This window comes from Mercenaria mercenaria, chromosome 14 (assembly GCF_021730395.1).
Source record: "Mercenaria mercenaria strain notata chromosome 14, MADL_Memer_1, whole genome shotgun sequence".
Classification (NCBI taxonomy): domain Eukaryota; kingdom Metazoa; phylum Mollusca; class Bivalvia; order Venerida; family Veneridae; genus Mercenaria; species Mercenaria mercenaria.
The window spans coordinates 42442626-42460548 of NC_069374.1; the positions used below are offsets into that span (position 1 = coordinate 42442626).

The 17923-nt window shown below is 37.4% G+C and overlaps 1 protein-coding gene across 6 annotated transcripts in view; it reads right to left on the minus strand.

Moving 5' to 3' along the window:
• The window catches only part of LOC123527381 (low-density lipoprotein receptor-related protein 2-like), a 189010-nt gene that overhangs the window by 62128 nt on the left and 108959 nt on the right, over positions 1-17923 (minus strand). For 4 of the 6 annotated variants that reach the window (XR_008367061.1, XM_045306782.2, XM_045306779.2 and 1 more), the window contains exons 12-16: positions 14058-14162; positions 12227-12331; positions 7058-7168; positions 6059-6166; positions 4281-4394 (exon numbers count right to left, since the gene is read on the minus strand). Coding sequence is in view for 5 of the 6 variants with exons in the window: in XM_045306782.2 (XP_045162717.1) it covers positions 4281-4394; positions 6059-6166; positions 7058-7168; positions 12227-12331; positions 14058-14162 (543 nt within the window). In the remaining variant the exon portion in view is untranslated. The remainder of the gene's footprint in view (positions 1-4280; positions 4395-6058; positions 6167-7057; positions 7169-12226; positions 12332-14057; positions 14163-17923) is intronic. The other 2 variants (XM_045306780.2, XM_045306784.2) reach the window with 2 other exon arrangements.

The following is a 17923-nucleotide window of genomic DNA, read 5'->3' on the forward strand; positions in this document are numbered from 1 at the left end:
CAGATTTTGCTAAAGAAATCATCAAGACAGATACTCTTACCGAGTTTTATGAAGATAGGGTCAAAGGAATGGCCTCTACAGTGTTAACAAGCATGTCCTTTGATTTAAGCGGGTGACCTAGTTTTTGACCCCACATGACCCAGTTTCGAACTTGGCCTAGAAATCATCAAGATGAACTTCTGACCAAGTTTCATGAAGATAGGGTGATAAATGTGGCTTCAAAAGTGTTAACAAGCTTTTCCTTTCATTTGACCAGGTGACCTAGTTTTTGACCCCATATGACCCAGTTTTGAACTTGGCATAGCAATCATCAAGATAAACACTCTGACCAAGTTTCATGAAGACAGGTCATAAATATGGCCTTTAGAGTGTTAACAAGCACTTCCTTTGATTTGAGAGTACAGAAAATTTTGCCCCTTTTAGGGGATGTAACTCTAGAACCCATGATGGAATCTAGCTGGTTTTCGAAAAGAAACCGAGATATTATTGTGACTTAAGTTGTGTGTAAGTGTGGTTAAAATCGAAAGTAAAATGTCACTTTTATCATGTTCACAAGGTAAAATGAATAAATTTTGGCTCTTTCAGGGGTCAATCAGGGGCCATAATTCTGGAACCTATGATTGGATCTGCCGGATTCATCATGGAATCCAAAATCTATTGTCGTTAAAGATATTTTGCAAGTTTGTATCAAATCAAACCATAAATGAAGTCTCTATACGGCTGAAAAAGCCAAAATAGCAATTTTTGGCGCTTTAAGGGACCATAACCCTGGAATCCATAATTGGATCTGGCCAGTTTTCGAAAGTAACTGAGATATTATGCCAATACAAGTTGTGTGCAAGTTTGATAAAAGTTAATAGCAAAATGTGGTCTCTATCTTGTTCACAAGCCAAAAATAGCAAATTTTGGCCCTTTAATGGGCCATAACTCTTGAACCCATGATGGGATCTGGCCAGTTTTCAAAAGGAACCGAGATACCACCTGGTTCATGTGTAGAAGTGGTTTAAAGTACCTACAGTGGCCTCTATAAGGGGCCAAGTGCCATCAATTGAACAAATTTGAGAGAGAACCTTACAATGATTCTACAAAACAAGTTTGATGAAGATCCACCAAGCAGTTCATGAGAAGTTGTTTAAAGGTATTTCTATTTTTAGCTCTAGAAGCCCCTATACGTGGCCAAGTGCCCCAATATGAACAAATTTGGGAAGGGACATTACAATGATGCTACAGGCCAAGTTTGATGAAGATCCATCAAAATGTTCATGAGAAGTAGTTGAAAGGTTTTCCTAGTTTTAGCTCCAGCAGGCCCTAAAAGGGGGTCAAGTACCCTTATTTGAAAAAAGAATTCAGAGAGGACCTTACAATAATTCTACAGACCAAGTTTGATAAAGATCCATCTAGCTGTTCAGAAGTTTGTTTGTTTTGGGTTAAACGCCATTTTTCAACAGTATTTCAGTCATGTAACGGCAGGCAGTTAACCTAACCAGCGTTCCTGGATTCTGTACCAGTACAAACCTGTTTTCCGCAAGTAACTGCCAACTTCCCCACATGAATCAGAGGTGGAGGACTAATGATTTCAGACACAATGTCGTTTATCAAATAGTCACGAAGAACATGCGCCCTGCCCGAGGATCGAACTCGCGACCCTGTGATCTGTAGACCAACGCTCTTACCTACTGAGCTAAGCAGGCAGGCAGCTGTTCAGAAGTAGAATTCATTTGAAGGTATTTCTATTTTTAGCTCTAGCTGCCCCTAAAAGGAACCAAGGTGCCCAATATGAAAACAAGAGGGTCATTGACCCTAAAGCACTCGCCAGTCCTGTGTACAAGACTCCAAATGTGTTTGTATAACATAATGGTACAAGAAAAGAATTAGGTTTTTTCTATGTTTGCCTATATTATATACACGTCACACACAATCTTTGAACCTAGGGCAATAATTTGAACAATTACAGTAGACAGTACAACTCTGATATCACACACCAAATATCAAGGCTCTAGCTATTATTGATTCAGAGAAGAAGATTTTCAAAGTTTTTATATAAGCCATGTCACACACAGGGGCGTGGCCATTTTTGACCTTCGGGCAGTAATTTGGACAATTATGGTAGAGAGTCATACACTGATATCACAGGCCAAATATCAGAGCTCTAGAGAAAAAGATTTTAAAAGTCTGATAGCTGAAAACCTATTTTTAACCAAAAAGACCCATATGTTCAATGAACTGGAACCATCTGAAAAGCAGCTACAAAGAGATCATTTGTGTAAAGTTTCATCAAAATCCATTCAGTTGTTTTGGAGATGTTGTCGAATGTTGAAGAAAAGTGACCACGCCCTCTGGCGGCCATGTTTTTTGACGAATCAGAAAAATTTGAACAATATTTGTAGAAGGTCACACAACAGACACAGCATGATCACAATAGCTCACCATGAGCACTTTGTGCTCAGGTCAGCTAAAAATTGAGAGAGGACCTGTTAGTGATGCTACAAAGCAAGTCTATCTAGTGGTTCATGAGAAGAAGTTGATTTTCAATTTTAAATGCTAGTGGCCCTTCAAAGGGGCCTAATGACCCCATTTGAACAAAATTGATCGTTGTTCGGGATATTGTGGATGAATTGATCTCCGACTGCATTAAAAGTGAAAAAAAAACATGAGCTGTCACTAATGGTGAGAAATGCCCCCATAGCACCTTGACCTTTGACCTGGTGACCCCAAAGTCAGTAGGGCTGGTGTACTCAATAAGTATTATCAGCATGTGAAGTTTGAAGGTCCTTGGTGAAGTGGTTCACGAGTAAAGTGCCTTCATGCAAAAAGTTAACATTGGCCCCTGTGACCTTGACCTTTGACCTGGTGACCCCAAAGTCAGTAGGGTTGGTGCACTCATAAAGTACTATCAGCATGTGAAGATTGAAGGTCCTGGGTGCAGTGGTTCGCGAGTAAAGTGCCTTCATGCAAAAAGTTAACGTTGGCCCCTGTGACTTTGACCTTTGACCTGGTGACCCCAAAGTCAGTAGGGGTAGTGTACTCAATAAGTACTATCAGCATGTGAAGTTTGAAGGTCCTGGGTGCAGTGGTTCGCGAGTAAAGTGCCTTTATGCAAAAAGTTAACGTTGGCCCCTGTGACCTTGACCTTTGACCTGGTGACCCCAAAGTCAGTAGGGGTGGTGTACTCAATAAGTACTATCAGCATGTGAAGATTGAAGGTCCTGGGTGCAGTGGTTCGCGAGAAAAGTGCCTTCATGCAAAAAGTTAATGTTGGCCCCTGTGACCTTGACCTTTGACCTGGTGATCCCAAAGTCAGTAGGGGTGGTGAACTCAATAAGTACTATCGAACGAACTAACAGATGGCCAGTTGAAAACTAATATGCCTCCCTTCGGGGGCATAAAAACCCAATGGAATGAAAGTATCCCAGAAAACACTGAATGTTAACCCAAATGGTTTTAGCAAATACCCGATTACTTCTGAAAAGGCTGGGAATATTATTCTTACCAAATTCAGATTTCCAATACCCAATTCAGACAAAAAGTGATGGGTAAATACCCAATTGCACTAAAACCTTATCTGGAGCTCTGTGGAGTAATTCTGACCAGTAGTTTCAAAGGAGAAGAAACTAGAAATGTGTCCATGGGACACAGATGCCCCCACTACATGACAAAGGACACAGATCAACTTTGGGAAAACAATACGCGCAACAAAACATTAAAATGACAATTTTTTCCTAGGTCAGGGGCCATAACTCCTACAATACTGAATGAATCCGGATGCAAAACCCCAGGTGCACAACTGAACATGCTAACCAACATTCCTGTAAACTTTGGTGACTCTATGTCATACACTTTTGGAGCTAGGCGCGACACAATACTAAAATGACCAATTCTTACAAAGTCAGGGGCCATAACTCCCACATGATTGAATGAATCTGGACGCAAAACCCCAGGTGCACAACTACACATGCCGATCAACATTCCTGTAAAGTTTTGTGACTCTACGTCAAATACTTTTGGAGCTAGGCGCGACACAACATTTTTGGAAGGACGGACGGACAAGGGCAAATCTATATGCACCCCACCCCCCCCCCAAAGTGGGGGCATAAAAATGCTGATGCCGGACAACCTGCCTGTACAAATAGCTTATCCTGAATCCTAGGTTCAGGTGAAAAAAAAAAATGTAAATCAGTTACTTTACCATGTAAATCTGCTGATAAAGTTTACTAGAAAGTAGATATCTAAACAGAACAGTAAGGTAGTTTTGTCACCCTTCATACCAATAAAATACTTACTGCAGTCCACTTCATCCTCCCCTAATGGACAATCATTGACACGGTCACACAGGTATGTGTTATTGATGCAGTTTCCACCACTACACCTGAACTGGTATGTCTCGCACACTGGACCTATAGTGTACAACAAAACATAATCAAATCTTGTTTATGTCTAATAAAACATGAACCATGAAACAACGATAAGTAGGCATTTTGTGGGGTGAATGTGAAAGAGGTGTAAGTGCATATACTAAAGCACTTCTTTCGCATTCACCCCTTGATTTTTAAACTAATATTTTGGTGATTTTGACCTTTTGAACTAATGATGTTACAGTGGAACTTCCGAAAACCGGACCTTCTGAAAACCGCACGAAACTCAAGGTCCCGTTTCTTTCTGTTCTTACTTTTAAATATTCTTAACTTCTGAAAACCAGAACTTCCGAATTCTGAAAACCAGACGATTTTTGCAGGACCGTTTATATTTTAACATTAAAATTGACTTCCGACAACTGAACAGAAAAATATTTGACGGATTAAAAGTGTCACCTGTTAATCCAAAGTTGTTGACAAGTTTTTTTGTTTATCTATTAGCAGCGCACGTTTATTTTGACTCGATTTATAATCACAATGATCATTTGATGCAAAAGTAAGGAAGAAATCAGCGATTACTTTCATTTGTATTCTATTTATGAAAACGTGATGAATTAAATATCTCACGTGTGAAAAACTTTCTTAATGTTTGAATGAAAGAAAGATCGGTGTTTTAACTGATTTAGTTACATCGATTAAACTATGCATTATCAACATTAATATTGAAGAATTTGGGACTCCAAAGATGGTAAAATGTAAGTGGAAAATGTTTGCGTAAATGCTATCATTAAAGATAGTTTTTTCTTTTATATTTGTTATTTGTGTATTTATTATCCTTAATGTTTGTAATTAATTATTTAACCAATTAATTACTTTATATAAACTTGTAGAATTATAAAGGATAATAATTTAGCTCCTTCATCCTACGTGTAAGAAAACATAACTCTTGTACACCACGTCCGCTTTGCCTACGAACTTTCGAACTTCTGAATTCCGGAAACTTCCAAAAACCGAACTTTTAGGCTGGTCCGTAGGTCGTTTGGTTTTCAGAAATTACACTGTATTACTTTATTAACTTATTTAACAAACTATTTTGAGCCTCGAGGTCACTTTATGCAGATCTTTGACCTATTTACCTGGGAAATAACAGCTTCCATCTACTTATCAACTGTATTCAAACTTTTCAGATGTAACTTCTAACCCTCTACACTAACACTACTCAACATAGTAACAAATATCAAGTACTGTTAAGCTTATGTATGTTTGTGTTTAGCATCTTTACTACATTTATTCTCTCAAACAACAATGGTGTTTTACTGCAGCAGTGAGCACACCACCAAATGTTATAGAGTGGCATCTTTAGAATATCAAACCACAGATGCCAAAGATCTATGGCATGATACCTCACCAAGTCGTATCTGACAAGCCAACCAGTCCTGTCACTATACTCTCAATGCAGAGCAAGGAAGATACAGAAATACCATTTTTTATAGTTTTTGGTATTAACAGCTGGCAATTCAATGCTCACCTCCCAGAGAGGTTGATGCTCTATCCCTGAAATTTCTTGGCAGCATCATTCCCTGAAATTATTATTACTAACACACACACTTCTGTGTGTTTATTCTATCCTTATATGTGCAAATCTCCCTGAACAAGTCACTACAAATTTGTATGCCCTTGAAGTTAAGTGATTTCACCAGACTTACCACAGTCTAATTCATCTTCGCCATCTACATTACAATCTATAGCACCGTCACACACCTGTGTTACATTAATACATGTGCCATCACTACATGAGAAGTCGTCATAGCAACCTGAAATATACATACACAATATTTGTTTTAGTGTAAGACTGAATTGAGTCAACACTAAATGTGGTACTTTTAACTAGTGGCCAACTCACAAATAGACTAGCACTCAAGGGAGAAAGGTATTTTGGTCTTACATGTAAAACAAACAAATTATCTTCTTGTTTCATGTCTTTCAATGGTTCCAACCAAATTTTGACATGTCATGGACAATTTGTGAAAATACTGAATCTAGTCTCTTCTTGGTGATACTTTAATTTTATAAATTCTTTTAATTAGTTTCAACCGAACTTTGGCACAATGTCATGATGCCACAAAGTTATATTAGAAGAACTTAAACATAGATAAACAAGAGTGCCAGACTGTCACAAAATACCCGTCTAAATATTCAGTTACTAATTTCACAGATTTTAAGTAATTCAAGGGCCATAATCCAAGTGCCTGGGGCGATTTGGATGGTTATCGAACCTGGCTGAGATATTATGCCCACACACATTGTCAGCAAGTTTGGTGAAGATCGGATGAAAACTGTTCGACTTAGAGAGCGGACATGCTTTGGACGCCACCTGCCATGGGTGTTCACATAATACACCCCGCTCTTTCAAAGACGGGCATATAAAAAGCACACAGACTTCTTTCGCATTCACCCCTCGATGTGTTTTAGGTATGGGACTTAAAAATGTCTTCGAGATAAGTGAGTTTGAGATATCGAGTTTCAACTGTACTTTCTTTCCGATCACAATATATTCGTAGTACATTACTTTGAAATGCTATAGTTCTATGAAAATCAGATACAAATGGCGATTTCATGCAGTAAACACACGTTCCTTTGATTTAATAAACAGAATGGCTACGCAATAAGCAGAGGAGGTTAATATTCCACAATAAAATACTGACCACAATGCAGTTCATCAGAACCATCTTCACACTGTTCTATACGATCACACACTTCATAGTCTGCTATACACTTCCCAGATCCACAGTGATACTCATCTATTTCACAATAGGCTACAAATGTACAAGTTTTATCATTGAAGTCTGTATCAAACATGTGACAGTCTTGGTATAAGTTGCTTAAAACAACAGTACTGGTTAATGAAAGAGCCATAATGGCCTTAGAGAGAGTTCATCTTGACTTTCATAGTTTGCTTGAAACAGTTCTGGTAGAGAGTCAAACAAGGTAAGTATTTGTGAAATATTTTGAAATAAAATAAATATTTTCTAACAAGATTTTCAAAAGTTTTTACTAACAATATGAGTGGTTAATGCTGGAAGCTGGGAATAATGATGTAGGATACTAACAGATAGAATAGTAACACAACTTACAATGCTGACTAACATTCCTACAGTTCAATGACTCAAGGTCTCATACTTTTTGAAATACACGCAACAAAACATTTTTGGCCTTTAATGCATATTTCCGACCAAGTAAATGGCCATAAAAACAAGAAACTTCACACGCTGAGTAATACTCCTATATTATTTCATGACTCTAGGTCATATACTTTTTGAAAATATGTGCAAAACAAGCTTTTAAATGCTTTATGCAGTCAGGGGCCATCACTCAGGATTGGCTAAGTGAAATCCAAAACAAACCTCGAGTGCACAACTTCACCTGCTAAATAACAATCATTTGATGTTTTATGACTCTAAGTCAAAGCCTTTTTGAGATATGTGACACAAATGTTTAGGCCATTTTATGATTATTTTTGACTAAGGGCAATAAAAAAACTGAAACTGTTTTATTTGATTAAACACCTATTTTTACGCAAAACATATTCAATGGCGTTTTACAAATACATAAAAATACGACAAAAATTAAGATATTTAATGAATTATAACATAAATTAGCATAAATACCATTGTGAATAAACTATTTAGTAAGCATTAAAAAAAGATCAGACATCAGATAAGATTAACTAGAAAATGCTTTTGTAAAAAAGCGCATGTCTCCCCCAATGCAAAGTCCTATAGGCAAGAAATCAATAGGGGTCAGGAGCGAAAGTCAAAGAGACACTGATGGTTGACTGCAATAGGGATCATCTACTTGGCATGTCCAGTCATCCTGCTAAATTTCAACACTCGTGGCCTAGTGGTTCTCAAGTCACTGTTCAGGCTCCTGTGACCTTGACCTTTGATCAAGTGACCTCAAAATAAATAGGGGTCATCGACTCTGCATGTCCAATCATCCTATTAAGTTTCAACACTGTAGGTCAAGTGGTTCTCAAGTTATTTAAAAAAAAATGATTTTACATGAACAGGCCACTGTGACCTTGACCTTTAATAGACTGACCCCAAAATCAATAGGGGTCATCTACTCTGCATGTTCAATCATCCTATGAAGTTTCAACATTCTGGGTAAAGTGGTTCTCAAGTTATTGATCGGAACTGGTTATCAATGTTCAGGCCCCTGTGACCTTGACCTTTAACGGAGTGACCCCAAAAACAATAAGGGTCATTTACTCTGCATGAACAATCATCCTATGAAGTTTCAACATTCTGGGTCGAGAGGTTCTCAAGTTATTGATTGGAAATGATTTTCCATGTTCAGGCCCCTATGGCCTTGACCTTTAACAGAGTGACCCTAAAATCGTTAGGGTTCATCTACTCTGCATGACCAATCATCCTACAAAGTTTCATCATTCTGGGTCAAGTGGTTCTCAAGTTACTGACCGGAAATGGTTTTCAATGTTTGGGCCCCTGTGACCTTGACCTTTCATAGAGTGACCCCAAGATCGTTAGGGGTCATCTACTTTTTATGACCAATCATCCTATTAAGTTTCAATATTCTGGGTCAAGTGGTTCTCAAGTTACTGACCGGAAATGGTTTTCAATGTTCAGGCCCCTGTGACCTTGACCTTTAATGGAATGACCCCAAAATCAATAGGGGTCATCTACTTTGCATGTACAATTATCCTATGAAGTTTCAACATTCTGCGTCATGTGGTTCTCTAGTTATTGATCGGAAATGGTTTTCAATGTTCAGGCCCCTGTGACCTTGACCTTTGACGGAGTGAACCCAAAATCAATAGGGGTCATCTACTCTTCATGACCAATCATCCTATGAAGTTTCAACATTCTGGGTCAAGTGGTTCTCTAGTTATTGATCGGAAATGGTTTTCAATGTTCAGGCCCCCCTGACCTTGACCTTTGACGGAGTGACCCCAAAATCAATAGGGGTCATCTACTCTTCATGACCAATCATCCTATGAAGTTTCAACATTCTGGGTCAAGTGGTTCTCTAGTTATTGATCGGAAATGGTTTTCAATGTTCAGGCCCCCGTGACCTTGACCATTGACGGAATGACCCCAAAAACAATAGGGGTCGTCTACTCCAGCAGCCCTACAACCCTATGAAGTTTGAAGGTTCTAGGTCAAATGGTTCTCCAGTTATTGCTCGGAAATGAAGTGTGACGTACGTACGGACGGACAGGGCAAAAACAATATGTCTCCTGGGGGAGACATAATAAAATATTAGAATATTAAGATACAGTAAGACAGCTGTTTGTTATTAAGTAAGAATAAGTGGGTTATTGCGACATGTCCAGACGTTATTACAAACGACTGTATTTTGTATTTGTTATATATATAGTTCATATTCGAATGTATTTACGCAATAAAATCATCCAGTTCACGTTACTTCAATTTCTTAAAAATTACAGTCACAGTCTCTAAAAGAGTGCAAAGTAATTTCCAAAATAATGAGTTTTCAACTTCTTTTTGAAAACATCTATTGTGTCTGAGTTCCTTATTTCGAGAGGCAATTCATTCCAGAGTTTAGGTCCAACAGTACCAAAACTTCTGTCGCTGAACGTTTTGCGTTTGTTGAAAGGAACAACGAAACACCCAGTAACGGAGTTTGAAGAACGCAAGTTTCTTGTCTGTGTTTGTTTTATGAGAAGTTCAGAAAGATATTCTGGAGAGTTTCCAACTGAACAATTATACATGTAGGTGAGCATTTTGAATGTGATTCTGGCTTTGATTGGTAGCCAGTGAAGGTCATACAGCGCTTGCTTGGAACTGTCATATTTTCTTCGATTTAAGACAAGTTTTGCACACATGTTCTGAATTCGTTGCATTTTGTTTACTTCACTTTGAGCAATACCATACAGAATGGCATTACAATAATCTAAACGGGATATCACCAATGACAGGACAAGGACAATAACTCTGGTCCAGCTGACTGAAATCTCTGGAAAAAAAACAACAGGTGCACAACTCCACATGCTGAATAATATTCCTATCAGGTTTCATGAGCCTAAGTTTAATACTTTTTGAAATACTCTCGACACAATATTTTAGGCCCTTTATGCATATTTTTGTTTGTCAAATCTTTTCCATACAGGGTATTTTTGTTGTTTTGTTTTGTTTTGGGTTTAACGCCATTTTCCAACTGTATTTCAGTTATGTAATGGCGGGCAATTAACCTAACCAGTGTTCCTGGATTCTGTACCAGTACAAACCTGTTCTCCGCAAGTAACTGCCGACTTCCCCACATGAATCAGAGGTGGAGGACGAATGATTTCAGACACAATGTCTTTTATCAAATCGTCATGGAGAACATACGCCTCGCCCAGGGCTCAAACTCACGACCCCCGAGTTCCGTAGGTCTGCGCTCTACCTACTGAGCTAAGCGGGCGGGCTTCCTTACAGGGTAAACTAGTTCCACCAAGTAGGGATGGGTATGATCAGAAATTTAATATCACAGTATATTATAAAATGTATCCTTATATGTATCTTCTGTACATGTTTCTATTTGCCTAGCTGCAATTCCAGATAAGATTATTAAATATACATGAAGAAATTTACAACAAACTCATGTCACAAACTATCATATGAGATATTTTCTAACATATGTGTAGGTGTATTTGAGTAACATATAGTATTGCATATGCAATTATACTGATTGAATAATAACACACTGCTGTTTTGCTTTGATGGCTACATATATGCAACAAAAATAACTTGTATTGGGATTTTATTGTATTCTGCTTTTTTGCCAAAAACAAACAGTATTTTTCTTCACTACCATATTGCACATAACACACTGCATATGACATATACACCACCTGTAAGTATAGTGGGGTCTATAGTAGCTTTCTTTGAAAGTATCAGGTTTTGCATAAATTAATAAAATTAATTTTGTCCAGATTAAAACAGAATTTAAGGACCTTACATGTTTGTCCGTGTCAGACAGGGTTAAGAAAATAGCTGTCATTCGCAGGCAGACAGGTATAATCATTTTTCTTGCCTTCCACAATAAAAAATAAACTGGAGTATTTCTGGACATTATTTATACAGGTTATGATGTCAGTACTATTACTATTGATATAACTTTAAGTACAAGCAATTTTTGGCAAGGTATTTTTCCCTAGGGAAAGATAAGAATATTTATTCCTGGCTCATGTTTGGATGATTGTATACCATCCCCGCTAGGTAGGCACAAATACATTGTCCATTTAAGTAAATCAGAAAATCAATGAGAGCAGAGAAACTAACTGCAATTTTCTTCATCTTCTCCCTCACTTCAGTCAGGGAAGCCATCACACATGTCATTCTTGAGACAAGTTCCGTCCAAATCTCCTCTTCATAATTTACATGCAACCCTCCTCATCTGGCCCTTATAAACAGGTACTAGCAATCTCTCTTATCAGTCCCATTGTGGTAAGAACATTATTAATACTCCTCATTTATTTATTTATTTTGTTCGGTTTAACATCACACTGACACAATTATTGGTCATATGGTGACTTTCCAGCTTTGATGGTGGAGAAAGACCCCTGTTAAAATTGGCCTTGGAATCATCAGGATAACACTCTGACAAAGTTTCATGAAGATAGGATCATAAATATTGCCTCTTGTTAATAAGCTTTTCCTTTGATTTGAGTGGTGACCTAGTTAAATATTTAAACAGGTTATGACTAAGTACAAGCAATTTTTGGCAAGTTTTTTTTCAGGAAAGATAGGAATATCTACTCCTGGCTCATGTTTGGATAACTGTATACCTTCCCCACTAGGTAGGCCATTTAAGTAAATCAGAAAATCAATGAGAGCAGAGAAACTAACTGCAATTTTCTTCATCTTCTCCTTCACTGCAGTCAGGGATGCCATCACACATGATGTCATTCTCGAGACAAGTTCCGTCCAAACACTGAAATCCATCTAAGCAACCTGAAACAGCGTAAGAATTCCCATTAAATTAAAAGGATTTAAAATGACCAAGACAACACATTCTTGACTAGTTTCGACCTTTATGTCTTCGTCAGAAATAACAACGTACAATACAAACGACGTCACGTCCGTTTGGACGCGAACGTCAACGTGACAAAAAGCGCAAATATAGAATATGTTTGTATTAATGTACATATAGATACGGATCATAATGATACGGCGGGTATTTATCGAAAACATATTTCTTCAATATGAAGTAGAGAAAAAAAAAAAATAAAACCCAACATATCTACATGACAAATTTTGAAGTATACATGTGAAGCATAAGCGAGAATTAACGATAGATCTACTTATAATTATATAAATAGTAAATTAACATTAATTTAAAAGCTAACCACACATATTATAATTACAGAAACAATCAAAAAATTAAAAACTTTCATTAAAATAAGATTAAAGACAAAATGCAGTCAAACGGCGGAAAAGGGAACCTTGAAGAAGTAGTAAGGGGAGGTAATAAAACGGCAATAAAATATCATAGTGCTGGAAAATAGAGCCGATATATTCTTAACTTCTACAAAAATTATTAATATTATTTTAAAGTTAGAAAATACATTAAAAACAATACTATACAGTGAAAATATTTAAGCTGTAGGGATACTATGAAAAAGTTGGTATATAAGACAGTATTAAATGTTACTCGATAACTGTATTCACACAGTATTTCTGGACATTATTTATACAGGTTATGATGTCAGTACTATTACTATTGATATAACTTTAAGTACAAGCAATTTTTGGCAAGGTTTTTTTCCCTAGGGAAAGATAAGAATACCGTAGATACCCGTGTATAATGCGCACCCGTGTATAATGCGCACCCCCGATCTTAGTCCAAAATCCTGGGAAAAAAAAAAAAAAAAAAAAAAAAAAATTTGGTCAATTTTGAGGTGGATGGAAAACGAAAGTAGAGTTTACATCGACACCGTTAATAAATTTTATCTCCACGGCGGAGAGCAGCATCGGTCTCACGGTACTATCGATTTTTGTTTTCTCGAAAATAAAACCAGTAAATTATTGTTATATTTGTTGTTTTACCTTTTTTAATTCACTATTTTGAATAAATAAATAGCAGCTGATTCAATATTTCGGAATGGTATCTTTCAAAATGACATGAGCTTCTCAATTTAAACTGATAACAAAAGGTGTGATAGTCTTTTTGTCACGATCATAAAGCCAGTAATTACCGGCAATCAACGTGTCACCTCGTGTCAATTATGTTGTTCACAGTTTGATCTCGGTTAAAGATAATTCTCGATCTTTAATTAGTAACATAATTTTTGTGATTTATAAACATTTCTTTCGTCAAAATACTTTTAAATTTATATGAAATTAATTTTGTTTGAAAGAAAAATAAACAATTCGATCTTTTACGGAACGTAACGGCAATCTTAGATTTTAGCGGAGACAGTAGTTTCCCTTTATCAAAATGGCCAACATCGGTAACAAACTTGTTTTGAAGTTGGAAAATTGTCTATACCTGTGTATTATGCGCACCCACGATTCGGGGGTGGTCCCGGGGGTCAAAAAACTGCGCATTATACATGGGTATCTACGGTATTTATTCCTGGCTCATGTTTGGATGATTGTATACCATCCCCGCTAGGTAGGCACAAATACATTGTCCATTTAAGTAAATCAGAAAATCAATGAGAGCAGAGAAACTAACTGCAATTTTCTTCATCTTCTCCTTCACTGCAGTCAGGGAAGCCATCACACATGATGTCATTCTCGAGACAAGTTCCGTCCAAACACTGAAATCCGTCTATGCAACCTGAAACAGCGTAAGAATTCCCATTAAATTCAAGTCAAATGAAAGCTGATATTTAATACCTGTTTGGTCACTAAAATGGCAGCTACTGATACCTAAGCATGGTTTTTCTTCTTGATACAGTCATACCACTGTTAATAGTGTCACTTCCTGTCACTGGACACGGAGATCAGGCAATCAAAGTGTACTTAGAAATCTACTCTTCTGTTCCATTGTAAATAATGTACATGCAACCCTCTTTATCTGGCCCTTATAAACAGGTACTAACAAATCTCTTTTATCAGTCTGATTGTGGTAAGAATATTATTAATACTCCTCATTTATTTATTTATTTGAGTCGCGCCATGGGAAAACCAACATAGTGGCTTTGCGACCAGCATTGATCCAGACCAGCCTGCACATCCGCGCAGTCTGGTCAGATCCATGCTGTTCGCTTTATAGCCTACGCAATTAGAGAACCTTTAGTGAAGATACAGCATGGATCCTGACCGACTGCCGGTGCGCAGGTGGTCTGGATCCAGCTGTCGAACCACTATTTGGTTTTCTCATGCAGCCATTTTTATGTTGTTAGTGATTAAGTATGCACCACACTTTATGACGTGATATGGCAGAACCTTCCAGCTGTGATGGCTTCAGGACGACCCCAGTGCACGCTGTCATGACAGATACTAGTTGATACAAGGGCAAATTGAACCAATGCAGTAGAGGTATTGAACTCTTATGCTTATTCAGACATAACAGTGTGAAGTTCACTTCATTGTGGTATGAGTACCAGTACATCAAAACTACAAAAAACGCAAGTCAAGGGGCATAATTTTGTAAAAATGCCAGAGAGTTAGGAACCTCACATGCATGTTATCATAAAGTGAACAAGTGGGAGACCACCAAGTGATTTGAAGTCAGCTTACTACAAATTAGCCAACGCTAGTCTAAAAGGGGCATAATTTGAAAAAAAGAGAGTAGAGTTATGGGACCTGCTTAGTGCATGTCAGATCATGACAGTGAACAAGTATGTGAAGTTTCAATCCATTCCATTAGTAAGTACTGAGATACCAGGTTACATACAAAACCTTAACCAAAAATTTCTAAGTCGAAAAAGGGCATATTTAGTAAAAAGCAATATAGAGTTATGGAACCTGTGCAATGTAGATCAGTTCATCACAGTGAATAAGTGTGTGAAGTTTCAATCCATTCCCACAAGTGGTTACTGAGTTCCAGCTTACATACAAAACCTTAACCAAAAATTTCTAAGTCGAAAAAGGGGCATAATTTTGTAAAAAGCAAATAGAGTTATGGAACCTGTGCAGTGTAAGTCAGTTTGTCACAGTGAATAAGTGTGTGAAGTTTCAATCCATTCCCCAAGTGGTTACTGAGATACCAGCTTACATACAAACCTTAACCAAAATCGGGACGCGGACGCCGACGCGGACGCCGACGCATGGGCGAGTCCAACAGCTCACTATTCTATGAATAGTCGAGCTAAAAACGCAATGCCCCGAGTGAGGCTTAAACCCACATCGATGAGGGTGAGGGACAAGTAATTTGAAGTCAGCTACCTTAGCCCTCCGGCACCCTGGAGGCCCTACTAATACTCTCATCTGTCCCCAATATAAAATGTACTTACAACACTCTCATCTGTTCTTAAACAGAGAATATATCACTCTCATTCTGCAATCATAAACAGAGTACTTAAATGTCTGCCCCTTATATACAGAGTACTAACAACACATTTCATCTGTTCATTATAAATAGAGTAATACAATCACTCTTCATCTGCGTACTTACATGTCTGTCCTTTATATACACAGTACTGTTAACATTCTTCATCTGTTCATTATAAACAGAGTTCTAACATATGAAAGATTAATTTTAGACATTAATCTAGTTTATTCTGATGTTAACTTCCCGCTTATGTCAGGTTAGATAATTACTGGAAATAACCGTTGTGAGACGCTGTCCATGGTAACCATGGTAAATCTCATGAGATTGTTTGTGATTCCGCCGCGTATAAAAGTCAAGTGACCGCCACATTGTCTCTCTTTCAGTCCGCAAGTTCAGCTTGGTACAACATTAAAAAATTGAAAAATACGTTAGCAAATTTAGCATGACAGGTCATGAATGTAAAGCAAAGGTGCAAAGATAAACGTGCAGAGCAGCAGAAGCTATAAGAGTACTGCCGGCAAATGACAAAGGAACCGCTTCAGATAGAGGTAGGCAGACTAGATTTTTCAAAAATTTTGAACAGATAATTCCCGATCCTGATATAGTTAATGACACCTAAAATAGAGAGTCAAATTTCATACAATGATTTTCAATTAATAATTTATGTTCAAGCAGTAATGAGGCCTATTAGGAATAAAAACAACGCCCAAGCTGACACTGACCGTGCTAATGGTACCATTACACAATGGCAAAAACGAACCGTTAGTGCAGTCTAACAATTCATTGAATTAGTTTACGCAAATACTTTTCCTAAAAATTATGACTCGACATGCTTGGCTCGAGATGATGTTGCTATTCATGTTGCGTCAAGCATAAAGCAGAAAATATGTATTGGTGACAATATTAACTTGGCATTATTTCATAAGGGTGTGGTGGACTTTCATAAATTTCATTGATATTCATGTCCGTTTATTCAACGGCATACCCAAATAACGCTGCCTTCATCATGAGCTATAATTAATAATGAATTGGCACATTAACGCTATATAGCAAGTCTGGGCACGTACGTTATCATTGTGGTCGCTCACATAGTTTGCTGAATTGCTCTACTGGTGCAAAGGTAACCATGGTAACTGTGAAAGGGATTTGCACTGTTCGGAAACACGGGAGATAGTTTTCAACAAAATGACCGGGAAAACTCTTTTCAAGGGACCGGTGTGGATTCTAGTGTGGTCGAGGGTTCAACCAGTATCGTGTCTCAAGGGGTTCAAACAGAAAATTATAAGCTACCGGTACATTCCCGTGCTGTCTATTTTAAAGTACCCTATTATCCTATAAATCGATAATTTGATCAAGTTTTACCAAATCTAAACGAATGTTAACCAAATAGTTAGGTCATAACGTTTGTTTATTAATTACAGTAGGGACAAATCGACTGGCCTGTGACCATAGCAAGCAGTAAGTATGTGAAAGAGGCCTGCACAGGAATACTTTAAAATCTAGAACAACGGAAACATCGAGAAACGTTGGCGTCCCGCACACAAAAAACGAGCACAGTACCTACGTTTTTTAGTATTAGTGTCTTGTATAGTCGAGCTTGGTGCTTAGCAGTATATATTACATGCAGTATATTGTACATACAACTCTGTAAGTTTTGCTTTTGATAAATGTATATACCCTAGTATTTGATCTGATATTTATTGTTAAATGTGTATTTATCTTGTTTGTACATTCTGTTCAATACGTATCTTTTGTAGGTGACATATAGGCCCATGGGGCCGGGTGTTTGTATTCACATAATTTTAGTCACTTGGTTGTATGAAAACGTTGTAACACATGTCACTCTAATAAACAATTACTTACTTACTTACTTACTTACTATTAACGTTTGAAATTTTCAACACCGCTTGAGAAATAATAAAGTTTAAATTATGTAACAGTTATAATAACATAACGACAGATATGAAAGCAGTCGATTTTTCATAAAGTTACCTGTAAAAGTTCATACAGCAAGATCTTCATTTTTCGTAAAACTTTATTTGGCAAATACACGTAAATCTTTAAGTGCATACAGTACAGTCGGTTTCAAGGTCATCGATGTT